The sequence below is a fragment of the Leiobunum rupestre genome, chromosome 9, assembly GCF_980474605.1.
Source record: "Leiobunum rupestre chromosome 9, qqLeiRupe1.1.hap1, whole genome shotgun sequence".
NCBI classification, from domain to species: domain Eukaryota; kingdom Metazoa; phylum Arthropoda; class Arachnida; order Opiliones; family Sclerosomatidae; genus Leiobunum; species Leiobunum rupestre.
The window spans coordinates 5,112,129-5,137,903 of record NC_143392.1 but is presented as its reverse complement, the minus strand read 5'-3'; the positions used below and the strand labels follow the sequence as shown (position 1 = coordinate 5,137,903).

At 35.3% G+C, this 25,775-nt stretch overlaps 2 protein-coding genes and 1 long non-coding RNA gene across 3 annotated transcripts; 2 read left to right on the top strand and 1 right to left on the bottom strand.

Annotated features, from left to right (window-relative positions):
- Positions 1 to 222: 222 nt before the first annotated feature.
- LOC149926338 (uncharacterized) lies at positions 223 to 1,979 on the top strand. Its single transcript, XR_016473713.1, has 3 exons — positions 223 to 310; positions 708 to 773; positions 1,880 to 1,979. It is a non-coding gene; the product is annotated as an uncharacterized LOC149926338 (long non-coding RNA).
- A 991-nt stretch (positions 1,980 to 2,970) lies between these two features.
- LOC149926337 (uncharacterized) lies at positions 2,971 to 3,945 on the top strand. The gene is made up of 5 exons (XM_090157676.1): positions 2,971 to 3,208; positions 3,277 to 3,362; positions 3,416 to 3,523; positions 3,588 to 3,802; positions 3,873 to 3,945. The coding sequence occupies exons 1-5, from the start codon at positions 2,971 to 2,973 to the stop codon at positions 3,943 to 3,945; spliced, it is 720 nt and encodes a 239-aa protein (XP_090013802.1).
- Positions 3,946 to 4,792: 847 nt separating this feature from the next.
- LOC149926336 (uncharacterized) lies at positions 4,793 to 8,634 on the bottom strand. Its single transcript, XM_090157675.1, has 5 exons — positions 8,557 to 8,634; positions 8,292 to 8,498; positions 8,112 to 8,177; positions 5,047 to 5,510; positions 4,793 to 4,980 (listed from the first exon to the last, which is right to left on the bottom strand). The coding sequence occupies exons 1-5, from the start codon at positions 8,575 to 8,577 to the stop codon at positions 4,815 to 4,817; spliced, it is 924 nt and encodes a 307-aa protein (XP_090013801.1). The 5' UTR covers positions 8,578 to 8,634; the 3' UTR covers positions 4,793 to 4,814.
- Positions 8,635 to 25,775: the final 17,141 nt, after the last annotated feature.

Here is a 25,775-nt window from a genome sequence, read left to right as displayed (position 1 = left end):
TTAATTAACAGGGACAAATATGAAACCTTCAACGTTACACAAATGACATTATTGAATTCCACTTGTAAATACTCAAGAAAACAAGGTAATGAACACAAATATTTAAAATTATGAAATATAAAGATAATTACTGATGATATTTACTTATATGTTACCAAAATTTAGACGTAAGTGTGCAAACAGAAAGTTTTCCTGATACGGAAGCACTGAAAACCCCAACTAGAAATACATGTGATTTCACTATTTCTCGCCATTCAATTACGCCGGTGTCACGTTTCCGAAGAAGAGAAAAGAGTTCAACTCCTTTCACGTAAATTATCGATTTGAGAGTTTTTACCAGGGTCGTAGCTAGACAGGGGCGGACGCCACTGGCACATTAGGGTCTAGGGGCGCCAAAATATATTTTTTTCTGAAATTTTCGTTAAAATGGGGTCCGCAATTTTTTGCTAGCTACGGACCTGGTTTTATTTCATATTTTATTAAAAAATACCTTCATTGAGCCGTTGAAATATTTCGTAAACAAGTTTCTTTGACGGTAATATAAAACTTACAATTGTTAGTAAGGCTACATGAGATTTAGGAATCTCGTCCATTTTTTAAAACCACAATATCAGGGTTATAAATTTATAATACGCAATCTTTCTACGACTCCTCCCGTGCACTGTTTGAAAAATTATTAAATTAAACATAATTTCTGACTAATTTAGAACTTCGTTCCGTGAGAAACTAGCGGATATAAACTTAAATTTACCAAAAAGATGTTCTTCACTTTCGTAAGGACGATTATAAAACTTGGGTGTCCACTAAAAAATGAACCAGGGCGAATATCTCAAAATCTGTTTAAGGTACGATTTGGAAATTTTCAAGTCGTATACATGATGTAGGGGGAAACCTACTGCGAAAATGTCGATGGCCTTGAACCATGTATTCAAGGTCATCACAAAACTAACTCAAGAACCGTAAGGGTTAGAAAAATTGCCGCTGCTAAGCGCGCATTTCTCCCATTTTCATAAAATAAGCGAACCATTTCGACCTTTTCTCGAATAGTATACATAACTTTATTATTTCTAAAGAAAAAACTAACTTTGTGCTTACAAAAATAAACTTCGAATGAATATTAGGCTTAGCGTAAAATAAAATGTTGTTGTCATGACGACCACCATAATGAGTTTGTCTAGCAAATTTCGATGTAACACGAATTGGTTTCGAGTTATGTGCGTTTTCTTTCAAATTTCATTTTAACGACCTTTGTGATTTTGAAAAACTTACTATTGGTCAAATTCAATCGAATTAAAGCTAATTAGACCTATAATGTGACGTGAAACACTTTTCTAATTGGAACCAACTTTCTAACACTTACGGTTATCGCGTTCATTTTTGGATGACCTTGAAGACATAGTTCAAGGTCATTAAAATTTTTAAACTAAAGACCCTTAATCTTGATGAGGATGTGTAGCAAATTTCAGTACTCTAACACGAGTATCTTTAGAGTTATCAGCTCCCGAACCTCGCTTTCGACACGTTATCAACTTAACGACCTTATTGTTTTTCATCTAGCATTTCTGGGATTCCTATTGGTCAAATCTGATCAGTTCAAAGCTATTTGTACTTATAGAAGTCACTTGGAACACTTTTCTAATTGGAACCAACTTTCTAACACTTTCGGTTCTCGAGTTAGTTTTTGGATGACCTTGAAGACAAGGTTCAAGGTCATCGACATTTTCGCATTAGGTTTCCCTCTACATCTTGTACACGACTTGAAAATTTCCAAATCGTACCTAAAACAGATTTTGAAATATTCGCCCTGGTTAATTTTTTAGTGGACGCCCTGTATAGTTCAAGTCGATTGTCTAATAAAATTTTCGAATCGATCTTCCAGGACACCCGAAAGAACACCACATGTTGATAATTCCACTTTTATAAGCCCAACCGGTGGCATTTCTTCAGCCTTCAACTCTCCCTTGCTAGTTGAGAATACAGCACATTTAACTAATCAGGTACACTATATAATAATTGAAACACTAGCCTCTGAAAAGATAAGTAATCTACGGGATCGCATTTCTTATAGGTTAATAAAAACTATGATTTTACGTCAAAAGATGCAGTACAGGAGAAATTGGCTATTGTATTCCTCTCTAACATTGAGGAATTAGTGAAACAAGCTTTTGGGTATTACTGTTATTGTGGTGTAATCCTCGAATACAAACATACTTTTCATGGTACAGCGATCATTTTAAGTTGGGAATGCCCTTTAGGTCAAGGCGTTGACCATAAATCGGTATTTACTTTTTTTGCGAATGAAATTGAATCAGTCCCTAAAAAATGAATTTTACTGACCCTATTTTAATAATAAAAACAACCTCAATATTCATAAAAAAAATAGGGTTAAAAATATCTTTTTTCTGGGATCGGCTAATTCCATGCCCAAAGTTTTAATAATGTCATTTCAATAACCGAAATCAAATAACTAATTTTTTCAAAAGGGAAAGTGGTACTCCCAAAAACGTTTTCATGGGATATTTGCCGGAAATATTAAAGTTGCCAGTGCAATATTGTTATCAGGCAGCGAATTCCATAAAATGGATAAAATGGCCAAATTCTGTAAACTTCAGTTACTTTCGGACGATAGCTTTTACCGGTTAGTTATCGTTTTTTACTAATAATTATTATCAATTTTATGTTATTTCAAACATAAAAGACTAAAGAGTGTCATCGCTGCCTTGTGATTTCATGTCCTTATAAATAATAATTTAATTATAGACCAAAATGGTAACCATGGTCAAAGCCGTTTATGGCGATATTACTGTATACCGTTCTTGTACCACTATAAAATAAATTAAAGAAACCAATTTTTTTAGCTATCAAAAACATTTCATGCAACCAGCGATATCAAATTACTGGAAATTACTTCAAAATCGTGTTTTTTCTGAACTAAGAGGGCAAGAATTAGTTGTTGCTGGGGATGGCAGGATGACTTCGCCGGGTCATTGCGCAAGCGAATGTACATACACTGACATTGATGTTAAGAGCAAAAAAATATTAGTTGTATGCAATATAGATGTTCGCCAAGCTAATGGTAAAAGCTCTGCAATGGAGCTAATTGGATTTAAAATGGCAGCTAAGGAGATAATGGAAAAAGCCGGTGAATACGGAATAAAAATTGTAGAATTCGTCAGCGATGCCCATTCTCAAATCAAAGCTGAAATGAGTAGATATTGTTTGAAATATAATTTTGTCATAATACATCAATATTGTTAATAATTTAAATTTCAATAGATAAACCAGATAGAACTTTGAAGGATGCCTTTTTATCATTAGACATTTGGCATGGCGGTAAAAATCTCCTAAAAAAAGTCATCGAGGTAATAATCGTAATATACGCAAGTGAATTCAGAATCCAAACAATTTCTCTTAGGCATCACGTGCTAAGAATTGTTCGGCGTTAGCCGAGTGGGCCCCAGATATTAGAAATCATTTCTGGTTTTGCGCAAGGGAATGCGAGGGCGATTACGACCAACTATTGGTAAAATGATATTAAAAAACTTTAAGCATTAAATATTTATTAAAATTATTAAATAAATATAAAGGCTAGTTTTCAAAGTTGCCTAAACCATGTGATTGATTATCACGAATGGCAAACTGATTTCGGAGCCGGATTTGCCTGTGCCCATGAAATGCCTTTACCAGAAGAGTTGCGAACGAAAAAATGGTTAGAAGATGACTCTCCTGCCTACAAGGCTTTAACGAGCATTGTTCAAAATAAGTATTTCGAGAGAAATATGGAGTATTATGTTAAATTCAGGTGCGATCGATTATGTTTACCCTTTCGCTAACTTTCGTTGTTACATGTGGTTTACAATTCTATTACATAGGCACACAGGAATTTTGGAGAGTTTCCACAACCAAATACTAGCGTATGTTTCGAAACGCAATGCTTACATGTAAGTATAAAAACCAAATCGAGTTAATTTTTCATCACCTCTTAGTCTCAAGCAATAATATCATTTAGGTGGGAAAGTTACAATGCTAGAATTTTACTTGCCGCAATCGACTACAACGAGCATGCAAATAGACCCCAGGCTCGTTCAAAAACTGGCGAACGTCAATTCAGAATGTTTTGGAATAAAAAGTCTAAATCGTATAATGTTGGAAAAGTGTTTGTAGCAAAAACCTACTCATATATTGATAAATTAACAGAGATGGTTTTTGATGCAAAACAAAATCACAAGGTTCGAAAAATCTAAATAAGCCTCTGTGGCGTAGCGTGAGGGCCGCAATGCGGGCGGCCCGTGACCGACCGAAAGAGGAACCTTTTGAAATTTTATCTACTTCACTTGTTAGATGTAATAGAAGCCCAGCCGAACGTGCATCCTTTTCCCCGCGAAGACTTAGATCAAGCACCTCAACATAAGAGGCACAAATTAGGGGCCCATCGTCTTCGGTTGCAGGCAGGCCCAAAATTTGACGCTACGCCACTGATAAGCTTTAATAGAAATCTTAATACATGTTTTGGCTACATCTTTACAACTTTTAGGGAAATGTTTCGGACCCAAAAATATTAGACGAGACAGACCCACGGAATATATGTAAACATATAAGTTTACAAGAAGAAATACCTTCGAAACAAGACGTATTAGAAAAGCACAAATCAAGATTTTAATTTCAGTTATGTAATAGAAAGTACAATTAAAAATGTTTTAGAGACGTGATAATTATTTTTCGATTTATTTTAGTTGCATAAGTGTTACTAAACATGGTATACAGTGTAGTAAATTTAGTAAAAAACCACCCGCATAATGATGCAAGAATAAATGTTAATATCCTTGTACAATTCTACCTTGTTTAAATCCTTGGTAGATTCCATCTGTTGAAGGAAACACCCTCCTAATCGCTAATACGCAGCAAGAAGGGATAACAATGAGATTACCAGCCCCAAGTCGCCCAAAATTACTGAGTGTATAGTTTCGATACGCGTGATAGCTAAGAAAACAAAAATAAATTGAAGATATTTAATTATTATACGTGCTTCTTTAGCTAATTACTTACCGAAAGTTTAGATTAGAGGCGTTGAGACCCCTGTGCCTTGCGTTTTCGTGCCTGAACCTCATGCTAATTTGAAGAACAGGCTCATATTGGCACATCAAAAAAAAGAGTGGGTTATCCGTGGCGCAAGGCCTTTGCCGGCAACAGACGTCCTCTATTGCTAGTGGCATTACTCGACAGTTGCCACAAACACACTTCCTTTTTTTTTTGCCTTTATACGAACCTAACGGCTCAGGCTCTTCGTCGCCATTTTGACTTTCCACAATTTTCTGACCATCAAGTTCAGCCGAAGTTGCGGCTACTGCTTGACCTGATAGTTGGTTAGAAGTCTCAGTTTGGTTAGTTATGTTTATTTCTCCAGTTTCTTCAGGCACCTCATTTAAAATGGAGAGAGACTCAGGGAGACGGGAAGCTATGTACACGAAAAACCTTTCCAGAGCTTCCCGACTGGCGAATCTAGCCGCATTCTGAAAAGAACAATTCGGCCAAGGCCGTGATATTAGTTCCACATGGATGAATTAATTAATTATTCTGTAAGCCTTCGAGCGGGTTAAAAGACTTAAATCTAGGGTCAGACTTCAGCTTCTTAACTGTATTAAAAGTTTGAGCCCCGTATCTCAAATCCAATGAACTACGAAGATTATTAATTTTTCTCTAAGCCTTGGCGTTTGTCAAAAGGGTTAAGCATAGCGTCAGACGCGAGGGGCTAACCACTCTTAGAAAGTCTGTACACCGGATTACGCTTAGATTACCACTGCCAAAGGCAGGGACTTCAAAGATTACGCGTAGTCCCATTAGTACAGTCAAAGGTACGGCTCTGTACACCGATTACGCGGAGTCAGACGTACGTTTGGGTTCAGTATCTCAAATCCAATAGAAACGTATCTATTAATAACGCTTTACCCGGGATATTTTGGGAACTTTCGTACTCTGCGTAAATCAACGCTCAAAATAGGAAAAGTTGGGCTATTGCGCCCCCTGTTTACCTGACAGAGCTGAAACGTGCACACAGTGCAGAGGTATAGCAGTAATATAATTTAAAAAAGGAACGGAATTTACAAGTCAGTCGAATCCAAAATGATAAGACTGCGTAAAAATGCTAATCCTTGGTTAAATCGAGGGGCAGTTCACTCCCATGATTAAATCTGCGCTCTTGGCCGATTAAATCCGATTAAATCATGACTAAGCCGATTAAATCGTGATTAAAAAAATTAAGTCATGATTAAGGCGATTAAATCTGGATTAAATCATGATTAAAAAGTTTAATCGTGAGTAAATCGGATTAAAAATCTAATCGTGAGTAAATCGGATTAAAAATTTAATCGTGATTAACTCGATTTAATACCTTTAATCGGATTTAATCCGATTAAATCTGCGCTCCAAAAAGGAGTGAACTGCCCCTCGGGTTAAATTAAAATTGAGTCTGGTAAATTTAGGGTAAATGTCTAATTTCGGGTTAATGTCTAATTTTCGGTAAATTTAAATACCCAAAATTAGAAATTTACTAATAATTAGACTGCGTAAATCAACGCTCAAAATCAGAAAAGGGGGGATGTAGCGCCCCCATATAAATTACAGAGTTGAAACTTGCACACAGTGTAGAGGTATAGCAGGATTATGGATTAAAAGAGAAACAGAATTTAAAAGTTAATCTTATCAAAAATTATAAGACTGCGTATTTTTAAAAAAAAAGTGTTTAATGGGGTCGGAAAGAAGGGGTTGGCAAATCGCCGTTAACTACTTTTAACCCGCGGAACTCCAAAGTTAGCAAAGTTACAGGGTAAAACCGCGTATGGAAAGTTAGCGAGTTTTGATTTTCGCGTTCCGTATTATTTTTCGGTTTTGTTTCGCGTATTGAAAGTTAGCGAGTTTTGCTTTTCGCCAGTATTCTTTCACGTATTGAAAATTAGCGGGTTTTGCAATCTTAGTGATATTTACCGGGGTACTCCCCATTTTTCGTTTTTTCCCAAGTGATAATGACCGTTCTCCCCCCTTTTCCCATGTGATAATTACCGGGGTATCCCTCCCACTTTTCCCATGTGATAATTACCGTGGTACCACTCTCCGCTTTTCTCCATGCTAGAATGTCCGTAGTACTCCCCTCCCCCTTTCCAATGCGAGAATTTCCGTGGTACCCTTTTCCCCCGCAAGAATAACTCAAACCCCTCCCCCCCCCCGCATCCAATGGCTGATGCATAAAGGCCACGGGACTAGCGTACGCCGAGAGTCACGGGACTTTCAAATCGGAACGACCTCGAAACCTCCCCCCTCCCTGTTTCCGACCCCCCCCCCCTCCGAATTTCGCGGTGGAAAGAGAGAAAATTTCGGGTGTATTGCGGGTTGGGACAAACACAGCCGAACTCTCAGGGGCGACAGATTTTAAGTATTTTTAAGAAACTGACATTTGCGTCACTTTTGAAAATTGGTAATAAAGAATTTAAAAACCCAATCAGAAATCGAAGCCGACTCGATGTGAAAAAGCGAAACACAGCGTACGTACACAATGCCACGCGACCCTGGCGCCCGTAACGCGCGCGCGAAAAGCGTCAGAAAATCGAGAAATAAATCTCCAAAATCAGTTGACTAACGAACCTACCAACCTACCTACCACCCAACCAACAGTTTTTTATTATATAGATATCATGTGAAACTAAAAACTTTAATATAGCTTATAGCATAAGTAACATAATAACCATAAGTATGACAATAAACGAGATTTACAACGAAACTGATTTACATAGTTATTGCGCAATCAAGATGTTTTACCAGCACTTTTTCTCGGCGCCACAAGCTCAAGTATGTTTTATTTGCACGCAATCTTCAAAACAAAGCCAAAGCCCCGCGCGACTCCAGAACGTGCTCTCCAATATTAGGATTAAATTTTTATCAAAACGTAATCGTCAAGGAGAGCAAGTTCCTAGTCCAATTTTGAAGAGAGTATCAGTGCCGAAAAAAGGTTCGGCAAGAAAATTAGCATTAAAGCAATACGAAGTGTTATGCTTATTGGCATTATGTTACTTATGCTTCCATAAGTACATAAGTAAACGTAAAAGTTAAAAAACTCTAACCTCTATATTTTCGTTGTATTTTGCTACAGAGTCTAAGCCAGCATCGGCTGAAGTCCGTGAGATTTCCTATAATAATTTATTATAAGTAGCAAAATATTGATAATATCAAGAATCTATTGACGTACTAACAATATGTGTTTACAGCTTCAGCCTGTCATCACATTTTTACTTTTACCATACCTTTGCCTTTTCCGATGGTTTTGGTTTTACGATAAGTTTTATTTTTTTGAGTTTTTTTCGGTTTTGCAAGATCCCGGTTTTGACTTTCCCTCCAGACTTCGCCTTTTTAATTGTTGGACCTAAATTTTTTTTTTCAAAATCATCTTTGACGTCCTCGTCTGGTTTAAACATATCCAAATCACTATCTGACTCCTCGGACAGTTCAACCTGTAAATGTCAGCATATAGCATAATTTAACATTTAACTAAAAAATATAGGCACTCACATAATGTTTTTCATGGTCCATAGTTGGAAAATTTGGAGACGTGACTAATTCATTACTTTCCGTTCCCTAAATTTAAGAATTTAAAAATTGAACATAATAAAAAATAATTAAAAATAATTCCGATTACTTACATTTATAGATTTTTTTCCTCTATTTGTAACTGGTATTTCCTTGTTGTTTGAACAGGGAACCTTTCCGGGAGAACATTTACATAGCCCTGTGCAATTTATCCCCAATGCCCGGCACGGACAACCACCTCTCCCAGCGGCTCTTCCGCAAGAGTTCCTACACTTGCAGGGAATTAAATCTGATTTATCTATTACCATATCTAATGGCATGTCCGCGACTTCTTCCATAATAAAAACAGGCAGAAATCGAATGAACTGAAGTGGTTAACTAGAGTAAAAGCGTCGTGAATTTGCCCACTATATCTCTCTTCGGAATTTTTTTATCACTAATCCTCGCTCACCTGTTGTAAAGAGTTGAGACCCCGATACTCTTAACGGGGGGGGGGGGATTAAAAAAACCAAAAAAAGAACCCGGAAAAGATCGAACGCGGACTGTGCGTGCGTCATATTTCGGGGTGCATTTGAGGGGGATATAAAAACTATGGTCCTTCGGTCTGGTTTTTCCATAAAGCCATGGGGGTCCCTGCGCTCTACCAACTGAGCTATCAATGGCTCTCGGAATCCAGGGTCAGCTAAGTTCCTGACCTAAATTTAACCTCTTTCGCGTATCTCCCGTTCTCTTCCCCTCTCTTCAACCTTGAAAATAGTTCAAGGAGTGGCCACAAAATTCTGAGGGCGACACTATGCAGAACGTATAAAAACATTCATTTTTCGGAAAACAATTCGGGTCAACACCGATTTTTTTTCGGTGATATAGTGCCCGCATTTTATAATTAGCCCACGTCAATCGAGTTACGGCCCCACGTGAGCGCGTGCAGGGGGCCGTGAGTCGATTGACGAGTTTAATGTAGTTTTTTAAACATGGTAGACTGTTTTTTACCCATAAAGATTTTTTCTCTTATATGCAAACGTTTTGGATAACTATTGCGTTGTTTGTTGTTATGGCTCCTCGATGTTTCATTTCCACATGTATAAAACGATTTGCGGTGGACGGTAATGTATCGTTGTACAAGTAAAAGTTTGGGTTTCCTTAAGCCTCGGGGCAATTTGAAATGTTAACAAACGGCGGGCTTTCAAATTGATGATTTGGTAAAAATTCCTTCAGGAAGTTCAGTGAGCCTACAGGAACAACAACTCAGGACTATAATAACTGCAATATCCGTTTTTTTAAAAACACTTTAACATGTACTATCTCTTATGTTGTTTAACAGTGGAATGTTGAATTTAGGCAGAGTGCGAGACATTTATCTTGGTTAAGCTTCTAAGAGTAAAAGCATATTATTAAATAGAAGGTAAAGTTTTGAAAAATAAGACAATTATCAGTATGATTGTCGTCAATTCGTCATAAGTGTCATTCTTTAGTGTAATGTATTTTTTCTGGGATATAATTACTCTTTCATAGGGTTTTTGTTTATCTAAGTTTCTACAAACATAATGATAAATATAATATTACTTATTTTAAATTTGAAATAACCTTTAAATACCAAGGACCTTCAGTCACTGCTCCCAAAACTGCCATTGTCATTGCCTGCTATTTTAAAAGTTGGGCCTATGTCAGGCCTATGCTTAAATATTTTCAAAGCGAACCTAAACGAAATCTTATTTATCTTCCTCAAAATGGCATTTAAATATTCCTTTTAATAAGTAAATATGAAAACAAAACCAAAAGTTCTAAAAATCTTAGCACAATTATTAAATAAAAATCCAAAAACGTTGAAGTGGTTCATGTGAAAAACTGAAAAACTCCAGCAAAAACCTATGGGAATTCAGCGAGCTTGGATCGGATGGATCCTGTAAAACTCGTCTGAGCTTCTTCTATTTTTAAACGCCATGTTATGGCGCTAGCGGCTTGCCGTAGTCCATGAATGGCCGCTGATTGGCTGAAGCTTAAGCAAATACTATAAAATCATTAGTCGTTGCTACAAAATGTCTTGGCGTCAGGTTCTACCGTAGACGGGAGCATTCTAAGTAGGAAAATAAGATTTCTATGGAAACTCTCATTGAAAAATTATAGGCACGGCCAACTTTGATCAAACGCGGTTCGCGCTACATAGCGGCCAGCCCAATCGATTAATTTCCAATGTAAGCAAATGAACCGGAAATCCCCCGCTAGGTGCGCTGAACCCATAGAAATCAGATAACAAACTAGAACGCTTAATCGAATGGCTGACAAGGCACCGATTAGATTCTTGGCTAAAACGACAGTAACGCCATCTGCGCTGCCTCTAAAGGTGCGCTCGCGCGTAACTTGGTTAAAAGTTTTCCCCCACCTCATTGAAATTAATGTTAAGTTGGCGATAATTAAACGTTAATTAACCTACCAAATGATATAAGAAATATTCCACTGACAATTTTTCCCGTTTATATGAACTTAAATGTAATATAAAATCGTCTTGAAAAATCGTTTATCGCTTTATAACATTCAAAAATAATATTTTTCCCGCACGATGTAGATAACCGAACATCTGCTCGTCCAGGTAAAGTTTGTGTTGTTAACGCGCGTATTAGAAAGCAAAATTAGATTTTAGAAAGTAGGTTGTAATTCGGAACGATATTAATACTTTTTACGAATTTTGTTATCAGTGAATTATAATTATGACTTGAAATAAGTTTCAAGGTTTATTTAAAAGCTAGTTTCATAACTTTCCATCCATTGGTTCGTTCAGAATGTATCTCTAAAGTAGACGAAAATTTTAAGGCGCTGAATCTTGCCCAGTCTTAAGCCTCGGTTCGGTTTAATCTACTGCGTATTTTGAAACGGAAAAACCCGATTACTATGATTTGAAAGAAACGCGTTTTCTAGTGCGTTCTTAGCGATTGGAAATTATGGTAAAAAGAAAACTATTTTTAACACTTACCTGTTAAAAGATATGATTTCTTTTGAGTATGTACTCTTACACGATTTGATTACGCAGTTTTGAGCCATTCTTCAACTTTAATTAAACATAAGTTAATTTACAGATTTAAAAAAAACCGCGTTAGCGTCGAGCTAAAGTCGTCCATTTAGTTTTAGGTGAAATAGAGTGTTAGTTCACCAGTTAGGCAACGATGGCGTAACTTTCGTTGCCAGCCAAACGAAAAGCATGGGCCAAAGGCAGGGTTTTTTAAAAGTTTTAATCCGACCCCACGACAAAATTTCAAAAATCGTTCTAGTTTGTTATCCGATTTCTATGGCTAAATCCCACAGAAATCTTTCAATTTTAGTGTAGGGAGATTAGTATTTTTTTAAAGTGGACACGTGACCATTGACCCCCTGGCCCAGAATAAATAAACTGGACCATGACCAATGCACGTCGTCTGCTACATTATAATAGGGTGTTTTAACTTTTAACGGTTTTTAAAAGGGTGAATTCTAGGGCTGTGCGAGTCATAGAAATAGAAATGAGACTAGGACCACTGCGCTATCCGGTAATCTCAAGGGAAACGGGCAAGCTAGAAGGCTTCCATGAGAGTGGAATTGCTACTAATCCCTGCAGGAGTGCGCCATCTATTAAAAAAATTTAACTTTAATTTTTTTTAAATAGATGGCGTGCTCGCACAAAGAATTCCACTCTCATGGCAGCCTTCTTACTCTAACATCTCACCACAGTTTAATCTTGCTTCTAGTGTCATTTATATTTCTATGGTGCGAGTATACTCGAACATCATCAATTACTCGGCATTTTTTTAAATCGAGTACTTGATCTAGACCTCGAATAAGTAATTGAAAAACACTCGTCGATTATCGAGACCAAAAAGTTGAATAGTCGGGAATCTGATTACTCGAATAAGCTGCTTGTAAGTTCAAAGGCGGGTTTTTGCAAATTTTTTGGGGTTGAAATAATAAACGGTACCTACAAGACGTACAAACAACCAATGCTTTGAATGTATTTGGGGATTGATCATGGTTTTTAATAGGTAGTGCACCTGCGCGATTTTCTTCAAAAAATATTTTTAAGTTTTTGTTTTGGTTTGGAGTGTCACTTCACGAATTCGGATGTCGGCCGGCGTTAGAACTTAGGAGTCTTAACTTCCTTAGCAATATACGGACAGTCGGTCAGACGGTACAATAATAATAAAAAAAGTATATACTTTGGTTATTTTACTATTAATTAATATAATTAGGCTATTAGCCTAGTATACTAGTCTTTTTATATCCCACTAGTCACTATAAGGTTACTAAAGTTCTGAAAATTGTGGTTCATTTAATTAAAGGAAAAAATTTTCAGCATTGAAAGCTAGTTTATACTAAGTTTAAATTTAATTTCACAATTACTCGAATAAGACCAGCTCCTAATCAAGTAAAGTTAGAAGAAACCACCTATTGGTACGAGTTATTAGTAAGTTTTTTAATTTCTTCAAATTTGTTTAGGATTTAGCTATTTATCCCTTTTAATTATGGACTAATCTACTTTTTCGCGTATTTTATCATCATTCTCACTGTCCATAGGTCGTTTCTTCTAACTTAACTTATCGTATATACTATTCTCCACCACACCCCCCCCCCCTTTTCGGCTTTTCGTTGCTACATGCAACGCGTTTTGAAATTTTTAATGTTTAGGCTTAGTTTCTCCTTTAGATTTGACAGTCGCCAGCCAGATTTCCCGCACGGTACTGATGAGTTCCAAATAGAACGAAACCGGTCTACCGTTGGAATTTCTGTCTATTTTATTTATTTTAATTTAGTTTATTACTCGAAGATCTATTTGATCCGAGTTTCGTGTTTTTTGCTCTAAGACCTATTGGTACAGTCTGTTACAAAAGTCTTCGACAAAGGGAGTTTTTGCATTTTTCTTAAATTTTCTCGAAATGTGAAAACGATTGAAAAATGACACCCTAAACAATTTTTAATATTTTATTGTTTCCTTTCACGTGGAGTTCTCGGTTTTTTTCAGAGCGACAATAGTTTCGGCGGTAACGCCAGATGTCGTTTTTGACAACATTTTTAATAATGCCGTTACGCCCCTGAAACCGGCATTTTCGAAATTTGTTTAGGATTTAGCTATATTATCCCTTTTAATTATGGACTAATCTACTTTTTCGCGTATCCTAATCAAGTATACTCGATAACCCTACTCTAATTTTTTTTAATTACGTGACTCGAATAAGAAAATTTTCCTCTTAATCAAGTACCTGATTACTCGACTCGATGAAAAAAAAAATTCGTACTCGATACCCGACTTGATTGTCTAAAACCACTACTCCCACAGTCTTAGTTAATTCGAATTGGAGGGTATAAACATGCCACAGCCGCCGTTACAGAGACCTTCAAATCCAAAGACTAATAATATAACATTTGGACCTACCAATTGCAAAATATTAAAGCAAAATAACTTAAAAAAATTAAAACACCTCGAATTAATTAAGTGGTCCAGTGGACCACTAGCCCCCTCCGATTTAATTAATAAACTGGTCTGGGCAATTTTTAAACTGGTCATTTTCCAACTGCCACCGCCTTATTTCCCACGCTAGGCTGAAGGTGGAGAATTAAAACTCCTACTATTAAAAACCGTTTTTTGTAATTTTTACGTCATTATTTTTCGAAAATTATGTATATATAATTAAATTAGGTTATTTTAATTCTATTTAATTCGGTTTGAGCGCAAAAAAATAATATTTTAAACTAAGCGTAAGAAACGCGTTACTGAAGTGGAGGAAAATCTTGGGTGGGCGAGGTGCTATATTTGGCGCAGTTTTGGAACGTTGATGTTGGAAGACGCGGTATAGCCCCTTAAGAATGGAGAAATTTGTACAGCAAATGGAACCATTTTTAAGTTACATTAAGGTAAGATTAATTACAAAATTTAAAACAATTAATAGCTGGTTTTCAATCAGTTTGTTTTTGCATAATTTGAATCTAAATAAAGACAATGCCTTCCTGTTGCGTGTCACTATGTTCATCAAATACATACAATAGTAAACACTTATCATTTCAAGAGATACCATCAGATGAAAACCTCCGCAAGCTATGGCTTAAAAACATTAAGCGGAAAGACTTTATCATGTTTTGTGATAAAAGCATGAAAATTTGTATACATACATTTTTTTTTTATTCTCAATCGATTTAAGACCGGAGGCTATCCGTAACTATTATGTAACGGCCGTATAAAGCGATTAAAAAGCGCCGTAAAGTGCAATCGGCCTACTCTAATGACCCCCGGAAAAACCGCCTGTCCACGTATGAGAAGGAGAAGGGTTTGTTCAAGGGGGCATCCGTAAAAGCAATTTCTTAGATTTTCTCCATTATGTCGGTTTTTATTATAAAACACGTAAATTTAAAATACTATTTTTCAAATCGGAAATCAAACAAAATTGCAAAGAAGAATTTATATTCATAGAGGTTATAATTTCTCAAATATAACAGTTATTACTTAATTTACGTTACATATTTGAATTCCAGGTATTTGTATTTTGTATAAAATTATCTCGGGAAAACCATGGCGGGAGACATACTTTAAGAAAACATTAGCAATAGTGAAAGCGGATATATTTTTGATAGGAAATAGTTCGACATATTTTGTAAAATGTCCACTATGACAACTATGTATCTATTACCTCTCTGGGTAAGCAAGAGCAGCCCCATATTCCGACGAGCTGACCTGTAAAGGTACTTGGAATTACTGGCCTTGTATTGTTGACATGTGTGACATTGCTTCAACCAAGAATAAATTACTTTACGGAAGCCAAGGTAGAAATATTTCCGGGTAACCTTTTTCTCTGTGGCTAGCCATTCCCTATTTATCCATAGAAATAGAAATGAGACTAGAACCACGATTGGATTGGGGGGGGGGAGATGTACCAGCTAGAAGGCCGCCATTAGAGTGGATTTGCGCATATCCGCGCCATCTAATAAAAAAATTTAAACTAAATATGATCACGTGGCATAACGTCATATGCAACGTTGTCTGATTTGTTTATAATTTCTTCGATCGGTTTTCGGCAGTGTAGAGTTGTAAAAAATACAGATTTATTATTTCAACGACATTATATAAGTTTTTAAACAACTATGAAAATCATTACGTTCACAAGAATCTACATTACCGTAAATTACAGTTTTATAAACGTTTTAAATTTACTGGCCTTGAAATAAAATAAGCTTTGAAAGCTTATCTCTAATTGCTTTCCCTTTCCTTTCCAAGTTTTCGTCAAGGGGTAAGACAGTCTCAGATAATCTGTATACCCGAGTTCGTGCATTTAGCACTGTTAAAGGTACAAATTTTCAAGAGTTCGCGAGTTCCATTTAGCACTGTCAAAGGTACGGCAGTGTACACCGAGTTAGCAGAATGTCTTACCCCTCGGTTTTCGTCGCTAGAAATTTTAATCAGGTGAAATTTGGCATATAACATAATTAGTTTTCTGATTAAACTATTGCGATGATGGCAACTCCAAAACTCAACGTCAAACATATGGTCTTAAAGTTCGCTGAAAATGAAAAACACTAATATTCCGAGTTTAGTATAAAATAATTCCTATAATATTACATACTTATGAAATTAGCATTTTATTTATTTCCCAAATAGGTTAGTACAGACCAAAAAAATAGGCAATTTTTTACCATTTTCAATTTTCCGCGGTTATGCTTATAGACGCGAAAAACGCGAACACAAAAGTACCGTCACTGCGCACGACGCGATGCGCAGTGGCTCGCAACCTTCAAAATTTCTGCCGTAACCATGGCGACAATGTTTAATGTGCCTGTCAGCCCTATTCCACCTAATGGCAGCTTTCTAGCTGGCCCGTTTCCTTTGGGATTGGCGGAAAGCGCAGTGGTTTTAGTCTCATTTCTATTTCTATGTTTTTATCTCTCACTGAGGGTTTCCGGTACTTCTATTATTTATGCCACTCAAAATTAAATATAAAACTCAAAGCGGAAAATTTTTGTGCAGCTACAAATAGAGTGCTCATTTGCCAATTTCAATAGATCGAAGCCGATCTACCTCGGGAGTATCCGGTCGATTTATTTTTAGAAAGAAAACGCGGGCAATCCAGTTCCAATCGGCGAAAATTTGGAACGGAAATAAGTGGACTGCAAACCGGAAATTATTATACACTGAAAATTAAAAGAAATTACCCTTTATCAACCCAGTACCATTGAAATAAAGGCAAAAACTTGTAAACTTAACTAGTAATGATTTAGACGATTTTAACATAAAACAAAAACGGTAGTCTAAAACAACTTGCTTACGTATCATGAAAACAATCTCTTGAGGAGGCTTTTATATAGTTATGTAGTCACGTCTAATTTGGCTTCAAAATTATGTGGCGTAAGTTCTAACTATCCATTTTGTAAAGAAAATGAGAGCTATACCAAACATGTTTTTAATTGAATGGCCACTTCAATGTTTTTAAATAACGTAGAACTTTTAATTCTCACTTACCATAAAAATTTTATAATACCAAATGTAAATTATTGGATCTATTTTCGAGAACCACAACCCTTTTTAAAAATAACCAAAAATATTTTTTTAATTTGTAAACTAATTATTTCAATTATCAAAAATCAATGAATGAGCAAAGTGTAATTACATTAGTATCTTTAAAAAAACTAGTTTAAGTCTGCTTTATAGATATTTAGTGGTTTCGAAGAAGAAGGCCAAAAATATAACATTTCACTTTACAATGAGTTTATAAAAAGCGGAGTTGTTAATGGTGTAAATGGCACTATTGAGTTAAATTCCCCCCCACCATAAGTACTTGTATTTCTTTAAATATTTATTAATTTGTAAATATAACTTTTGGTTTTTCTTTGATATGATGGTTTTATTTTTATTTTTTTTTGCTTAATTTTGTGTGTTGTTAGGTAAGTTTTGTTTTGTGTACCAGGAATAAACGCTTATCTGCCAGCCAGATAAGCTTAAACTGAAAAAAAGTACAACAAAATATTTTAATAAATAACAAGTACTATATTAAACAATAATTTAATAAATAACAAGTAGTATAATAAACAATAATTTAATAAATAACAATAATTTAATAAATAACAAAAATTTAATAAATAACAATAAATTAATAAATAACCATAATTTCATAAATAACCATAATTTCATAAATAACAATAATTTAATAAAAAATAATAATTTCATAAATAACAATAATTTAATAAATAACAAAAATTTAATAAATAACAATAAATTAATAAATAACCATAATTTCATAAATAACCATAATTTCATAAATAACAATAATTTAATAAAAAATAATAATTTCATAAATAACAATAATTTAATAAATAACAATAATTTCATAAATAACAATAATTTAATAAATAACAATAATTTCATAAATAACAATAATTTCACAAATAACAATAATTTCATAAATAACAATAAGTATAATTAATGAAATGAAATGAAAAATCTGTTTATTGTGCTAGGAAACCACACCTGTTACAGTATCAGCTAGTCAATGCACATGAAAATCGGTATAAATTATATAATATTAGGTAATGATATAAGAATAGAGAAATGTTAGTGAAATGTTATTAAAGTGAATGACTTATATGTTAAGGGCTGGTAAAGTTTTCAGATCAGATATTTTACAGTTAAATATATCAACAACATTTGAATAATTGTTTGCGGTTTTATAAATTCTGTTAATTTGGTTTAGAATACTTTTAGAGGTTTTGAATAGTTGGGAATGTCTTATATAATAGTTAGGGACTTTGATTTTGTTAAGTAAATCCTCACTGGGGATCAGATTTTTAAACAATTTATATAGGGAAATAAACTCGCCTTTTTCGCGAGTAATTTAATGTAGTTGTAAATGTGGCATTTAAAAAAATTAGTGTGTAAGTATTCTATAAATTTCTTTTAAACTGTTTCGACAATTAATATTAAATAGACGATACAGCCTCCCCACGCCAATGAACCGAACCGTACATTAATTTAGAGTGAACTAAGCTTTTGTATAAGAGAATGAAATGAAATTTGGAATTGATTTTTTGGCAAGTTTTAAAGAAACTCCTAACAGTCTTTTGCAGCCATTACAACGTGATGGACATGTTCTCGGAAGTATAACCCTTTATCTAGATGAACTCCGAGGTCTTAAATGAAATCTTTGCGGGGGACAGTATATCTGTTAATTTTTTAAACAAACCTAATTTATTCAGTTTTCCTACTGAAAGAAATGACGATCGATTTAGTTGGATTAATGGGTAAATTGTTATTGGAAAACCAAAGTGAAATTTTGTTTAAATCTTCTTGGACTTTCTGGCAGTCAATGACACTGTTACTGGGCCTGCATAGCTTGTTGTCGTCTGCAAACTGATAAAGACTAGAATTATTAATAATGAATTGGAGGTCGTAGATGTAGATCGGCTGCCCCATGGCAAAACCTTATAACCACCAAATTTTTGAAAAATTAGATTTTTACGCATCAGTTTTACTAAGGCATGTACAAAAGTACTGTAAAAGTTTCAGGTAAAAGTCATAAATATTTAACTATTTATTACTTAAAAAATGGTTTTGGATTTTATAATTTTCGCATTAAAAACCATGTTAAAATCTTATAACTTAGGTTTTGAAAAAGTCAAATATCTCAAAATTACGATCGTGGTGGTTAAAAGGTTTTGCCATGGGACAGCCGAGATGTTGAATAAAAGGGGTCCCAGGGAACTGTCCTGGGGTACCCCGCAGTTTGCACCGTAACTGACATCGGTGACAACACCGTTACACTTCAACACATTCGCACGGTTAATTAGGTAGCTGCTTAACCAGCGCAGTAAATCGCCATGAATGCCAAGACTTTCTAGACAATAAGTATAATAAACAACAATAAGTATTATATTTATTATTATTTAATAAATAATGAAATTAAATGAAAAAATGGTTTAATGTACATCAAACATTACAGGGTTTTTGTCAGCAACTAAACACAGTTTAAAAAGACAGTACTTAATAATAAATATGCTTTAACAATTTTTCGATAAAGATGTAGTTTTAAACCTTGTACATGGTACTTGAAGAAGATAACACAATATAACAAATGAAAAATTTAAAACAATTTTGAGGATATTTTGTTGATATAAATGACTGGTTTCAAGATTCTATTTGTTTAACGTTGGCAATTTTGCAATTAGAAATCCGAACTTAATTTATTTGCAGTAATTCGTTTTCTGTTAATTGAGTTTAATTGGTTGTCATCGATTTTATTCAAATAAAAATTTATTGTTTGATAAATAGGTACACAAATTGTTTTGGGGTAAAAATTTGAGCCGGAGATTTTGTTGTTTATTAATTTATATAAGAAAATTTGTTCGTTTTGTTCTCGAAAAGTCGATGAAGTGTTTAAATGTAAGTCTTTAAGATTTATTAGATAGTTGTACCTGCAATGATTTTTTTATAAGTACTAATACAGGGGATTTACAAATTTTCGTTGAATAAATAAGAATAATAATCATAATTATTTTACAAATAGCAAGCATAATAATCATAATTATTTTATAAATAGAAAGCATAATAATCATAATTATTTAATAAATAAAAATAAGTAGAGTAATTTTTTAATAAATAATAAGTATAATAATCGCAATTATTTAATAAATAAAAATAAGTAGAATAATAATTTTTTAATAAATAATAAGAAGAATAATCATAATTATTTAATAAACAATAAGAAGAATAATCATAATTTTTTAATAAGTATAATAATCATAAATTAAATAAATGATCAAACCATCAAACTGCCGTACAAGATAGAAAATAAGTAGAGGCCCAATACATCCTTCAACAATAGAAATTCCCAAAATTCGCTAAGAAGAATTATGGCATGGAGCCTGGACATGCTAGTTAGTCTTTATATGGTCTTTGCAAATTTTGACGCAATAATTTGTTCGTTAGGCCTAATGGCGATTTTTTGCATGGATTCTGATTGACGCAACTTTTTGCTTGCTGAAAAAGATTCGTTCTGTGCCATACTTATGTTTATTATGTTACTTTGGTATAACTAAAACTACACTGTAATTTATAAACCAACTTATAATAAATCAGAGACGTTATTTATGTGGTGCTTTTTTGAAAACCGAACCAGTCCTAGAAATAGGTTTTTTTGAAATTAAGGGCCAATGTGACCGTTAGATCCCAAACTTTAATATAATAAATTTGTATTAAGAAGTGAAAATAAATACAAATTCTCATTTTCATTGGCTGTGAGAGACTGAGAGCGCAACCTCTTTAATGTTTTTTCTTTTGTTACAGAATTAGAACTACTAATTCATTATGACCAGTAAGCCCCAATTTCAATGTTATTAACGGCTCATAGCACAAAATAAACTATAGTCTTTCACCTACGCCGCCGCCAGTCTTGTCAATAGATGCTTCAATAAATCATTCTCCAAGAAAACCGACAGAAGTTATAATTCCGAGAGCCAGGAACTGCAAGTCACTGTTTATGCAGTGCTTGTTAAAATAATGGAATTTTTTTACCATTAGGGAAGCAACAAGCGTTCCCATTTAACCAGGTAACTTTTTTGACAGATAAAAAGTTTCCATTATTTCAACAAGCACTACATAAACAATACCTTGCGGGTCCTGGCTCTCGGAAATATTACTTCTTGGCGATATCGTTCGAGGATTATTTATTCAAGTTTCTATAGAACATCAATTAAGGGCTAAAATCCTTTAGTTTCTCGCCTAAACGACGATGGCGCCTTGATCGCCACCCCAGGGCAAATACTATAGGCTGCAGGCTGTCACCTCCGTTCTACCTCTCCTTAGAAAATTGGGTGTATCCTGTTTCATATGTCTAGGGCTACATAATAGGACCAATTTAAAAATCCATAGAGTAAGGGGTCTCAGGTCCTTAGGACCAATTAAAAAAAACCTAATTTACAAGACTGGCCACGGCCTTATTTCAAACACTGCTTGTATGTGAAGCAGTGATGAGCAGGATTTCCTAGCGTCGCTTGGCATCACCTATCGATATGTAGATAAACTAGTATTAGGCAAAGATTTAATGTATGTTAGTTAGTTTGACCACGCGTCGATGGCTCCACATAATCTGACCATATCATGGTATAGGCCAGGCGGCAGGGTAAAAAAAACGATGAAAAATTTAAAAAAATGTTGGAGAAGAATTTTTTTTCAAAACCTTTATTAGGTTTTACTTAGTAGAAATCCAAATTTACCCTCTCCACCTGATGTGAGCTTCGACCCCCACGATGACGGAATAGTGCCAAAATCGGGTTTTTGGCACATAGCACGTTTTGGGCTCATCCTACACAACAACGTTCAATACACATCCAAATTAGTGCTAGGGTTATTCTCTACAACTTTGGTCTGATATATGTTTGGCCTCAGACTAATACTTCGCCCTCTGTCGTTCAAATAAATTAATTGTTTTGGTAAAAAACCGTAAAATGCCCGATACAGGGTGAAATGTTGGTTTTAGGTACATTATGTTCTGAGCCTTCGTGTAGCAAATTTAAGTATCTTTCAATTGGTATATTAAATGTGTCATTAGCATATAGGGGAAACGAGTTTTGTGCAAATTATCGTTTTCGGCCAAATGCCGGCTTTGGTTTTTTAGTTTCACATCGAATATATGCATTCGAAGTGACAGTATTGCTATGGACGGAATGTCGTTAAGTGTTGTTGGTTTGTTTGTTTGGCGTCGTGGATAGCGACTTCACGGTAGATGGAGCTGCGAAATTAATTTATATAATTGGCGGCACCGGGATTCGAACCCAGATTTCTGGCCGCGTAATCTCCAAAACCGACGCCTTTAACAAGGAGCCACGCCGTCCTCTTCGAATTTCATGCTTGAACCTTTAGCCTGAAACACTTTTATAGTTTGTATAGTTGGTCCAGAGATTTTCCGCCCCCTCACGCGTGCCGTTAATTTCCGCCCCTTCCGACCAGCCCCCTTAAAGGGAGAGTGACCGAAAAAAACAAGTTGGTCTCATTCGATAGAACTCTTCGACGCACATGCAGTGCCGTTAATGTCCGACCCCTCCGCGTTGGAGTGTGACTCATAGGCCTACCGCTTGGATTTTAGGTGACAAGAGCTAGTTTTTAGATGTAAAATGACAGAAACAAATGTATGTTTTATTTGCAAGAACACGTTCAATGAAGGTGAAATTCGGGAAATAAAAGAGAGAGGGTTGAAAACTCAGAGAGTATAGTATTCGAAGGAAAGACAATAAAGTAAAAACTCTCGAGGATGTTAATTTTGTGACTACCGATGTTTTTAGTGCAATAAAGACTACATTAGAGAAAGGTGTATCGTGGCTGCAGCTAAAGAACAAACAGGTAAGTATTTTTAATTTTGAGAATTATTATTAAGTAAACAGAACGAATGTTTACTCTAGGTGAATTAAGTCAAAGAACTCGAAGATCTAATCAGTTAGCGTTTGATTTTAAGAGTTGTTGTTTTATTTGTGCGATGGATGCCCCAAAGTTATTTTTAGCGCGGGAAAAGAAAAAACCTATAAAAAGACGTGATACTGTTCGGCGTGTCCGAAGTCTTATAATTAAAGGGGCTCCAAAGTTGGGTGGCAAAATGTGTGTAAAGTCAGTAAAGTGCGAAATTTATGGTTGACTCTGCCCGACTGTGCCAAGGCCAAGTGAGGGGTTGGGGGGGGGGGAGGAAGTATGCTCAATTTTCTTTTTTTTTGACACCGAACTTTGGAGCCCCTTTTATAACAAAATCCAAAAGACTGCAAAAGTAAGGCGCGTAACCTATCCAAAGTACAAATTATTTGGCGTATCAAGGATTTGGATTTCGTTGCGGTTGAAGGTACATAATATTATATAATTATACATGTGTACTGCATATTGTGGAAACTTACCTTCATTATTGTAGTAAGCTTTAATCTAACTATGTCGATACTTTTTTTAGCAAGATATCATGACTAGTGCTTGAAAAAATTCTTCTCTCGTCCTCCACCAACTCAAGAAAATGGTCGACCTAAGACAAAGCGATGGTTGTTGTGGTAAATTACATTTCCTCACACATTGAAGAACACCGACTAGAATGCCAATTTTCATTGTAAGAAATACTAAAGGAATACAAAGAACCCATTCCATTGCATAAATCTATTATATCTAAGCTAGTGGACAAGTATAGCGATGTTATTATCACAGCCAAGCACAGCTCAGAGCCTATCATTTTTTTTCGTGATACCGGCTATATACTGTTAACTGAAAACTGGTATGCAAATAGAGCGGCAAGTGACGAAGAGGAGCGCTTTCCAATTGTACAGGCTGCTGCCGAGATTATAACCCAAGACATCGAAGGTATACGAAATAAAGCAATATCCAGCATCGGACTCATTTCTGGCAAATATTGAAAATGATATTCCGGACACTCTGAAAGCTCTTCTTGGTGTTATTATTAACAAGAACAAACGCGGAAATCAGAGTAAATGGAACACAAAGATCGTAGCCATGCACATGCGATTATAGCGGCAGCTAGACCTAAATCGTTCTTATCGACGGTCCAAATTGGCCTTGGAGCCTTTTTGAGCAGAAAGTACGGTTCCAGAGATCTCTTACAAGTACTCTCCGCTTTGGGAATGTGCGCTTCGTATGATGAAACGGTAATGTTTGAAACATCAGCTTTATTTCCTCCTCAGAAATCAACCACGAATGACTCATTTTCGCAATTTGTATTCGATAATGCCGATGTGAATATTAATACTATTGATGGTTTAAATACTTTCCATTCAATGGGAGGAATTCAGTGTGTTACTCCCTCCGAGGGGTCGGATATTTACCAAATTCCCGTACACTTTGTCTAAAATCGCAAAATGTTTTAACTCTCTCTATGGTAAATTAACATTGAAATCCCAAAATCACTTAAAAATGTAATGATAGAATAGCCAAAATCTCTACGAAATCCCGAAATCCCGTACAAAATAAAGGCAAGTGTTCGACCCCTCGACTCCCTCAGTTTCAGTTTCTTCAGACGTAGCAATTACGAGGGTGCCAAAGCTTTCAGCCCATACCGTCGAACAATTCGGTAACTTTGCCCTGAAAACATACCAAAAGAGTAATAGTGGTGGGCTATCAAATATAAGTATCAAAGACTTGGAAGAGTTAAATCCCATTCCTCATAACGCAAAAGTTTTAGCCAGTGAATTTCTCTGGCTTTATGGAAAGTCGAATAATATTTCCAATATTCCCGGCTGGAATGGCTCTATGGAACAAGTAATTTCAGACGTGTCATTCGCGGAGTCTCGCATACTGTATCTGCCGTTCATCAATGCACCCCCAAGCAAATATGATACTATTTACACCACCCTTGTTATCGCTGCTGAAAAAATGCAAGGCTTTAGGACAAAGCAGTTGTTTCGTCACTTTCGACCAGCCACTCTATTTTAAGGCCCGCGATATAATTTCTTCTGTTGATGCGCAATCCGATCTAGCCTCAGTCACAGTTAGACTTGGTGGATTTCACCTTTTGATGTCGTTCATGGGTTCAATCGGCTATATCATGGATTTTAGTGTATTACAAGATCTTTTTAATGTTGTTTATGCAGCTTCACCTACAGAGAAAATGTTAGCTGGGCACGCTTATGCTAGGGCTCTGAGAGCGCATATAATGGCTCGAACAGCTCTCGCTAAAATGACACATCTAAAGTTATTTTTTCTGCAGAAGAACGAAATGAAATAGAAGATGCTCTCCTTGATTCAAATTTTGTTAATAAGATCGACGGGTTACACTTACGAAACGCTCTTGAAAAATTCACCGAAATGCTAAACGAGCTCAAAAAAAGTGGACCGATAGCTAAACTATGGGTGCAATACGAATTGGTACTTTTTAATCAGAGAGTTCAATATAAGTTGATCTCTATCTTTCGTTGAGATACATATTTCGACAGCCTCTTGTAGATTAAAATCTTGATCCTGATAATTAAATACTTTTGGTGACAAAACTCCTGCAAGAATAATAGAAATTATGAAATTGGTTTCACTCAATGTATAATTTCAGATGAAGTTATCTACCTTTAGCAGGAGATTTATTTTCCTTTAAAATAATCTTTCCCGGGGTTACTTAGGTTCCACAACCAGAATTAAATAGTTTTCTCTTTCTCTGGATTATTTCATCTACTTTTAAAACAAGTTTCTTTGAACTTTCAAGAGGTTTTGGAGAAAATTTCATTTGAGTGGCTGA

Coding starts and splice junctions, on each gene's coding strand:
- LOC149926337 (XM_090157676.1), top strand. CDS start 2,971: ATGACTTCGCCGGGTCATTGCGCAAGCGAATGTACATACACTGACATT. Junction 3,209..3,276: donor TCAAATCAAAGCTGAAATGA/GTAGATATTGTT, acceptor AAATTTCAATAG/ATAAACCAGATAGAACTTTG. Junction 3,363..3,415: donor TCCTAAAAAAAGTCATCGAG/GTAATAATCGTA, acceptor AATTTCTCTTAG/GCATCACGTGCTAAGAATTG.
- LOC149926336 (XM_090157675.1), bottom strand. CDS start 8,577: ATGGACCATGAAAAACATTAT. Junction 8,178..8,291: donor AACCATCGGAAAAGGCAAAG/GTATGGTAAAAG, acceptor AAATTATTATAG/GAAATCTCACGGACTTCAGC. Junction 5,511..8,111: donor AATACAACGAAAATATAGAG/GTTAGAGTTTTT, acceptor TGTTCTTTTCAG/AATGCGGCTAGATTCGCCAG.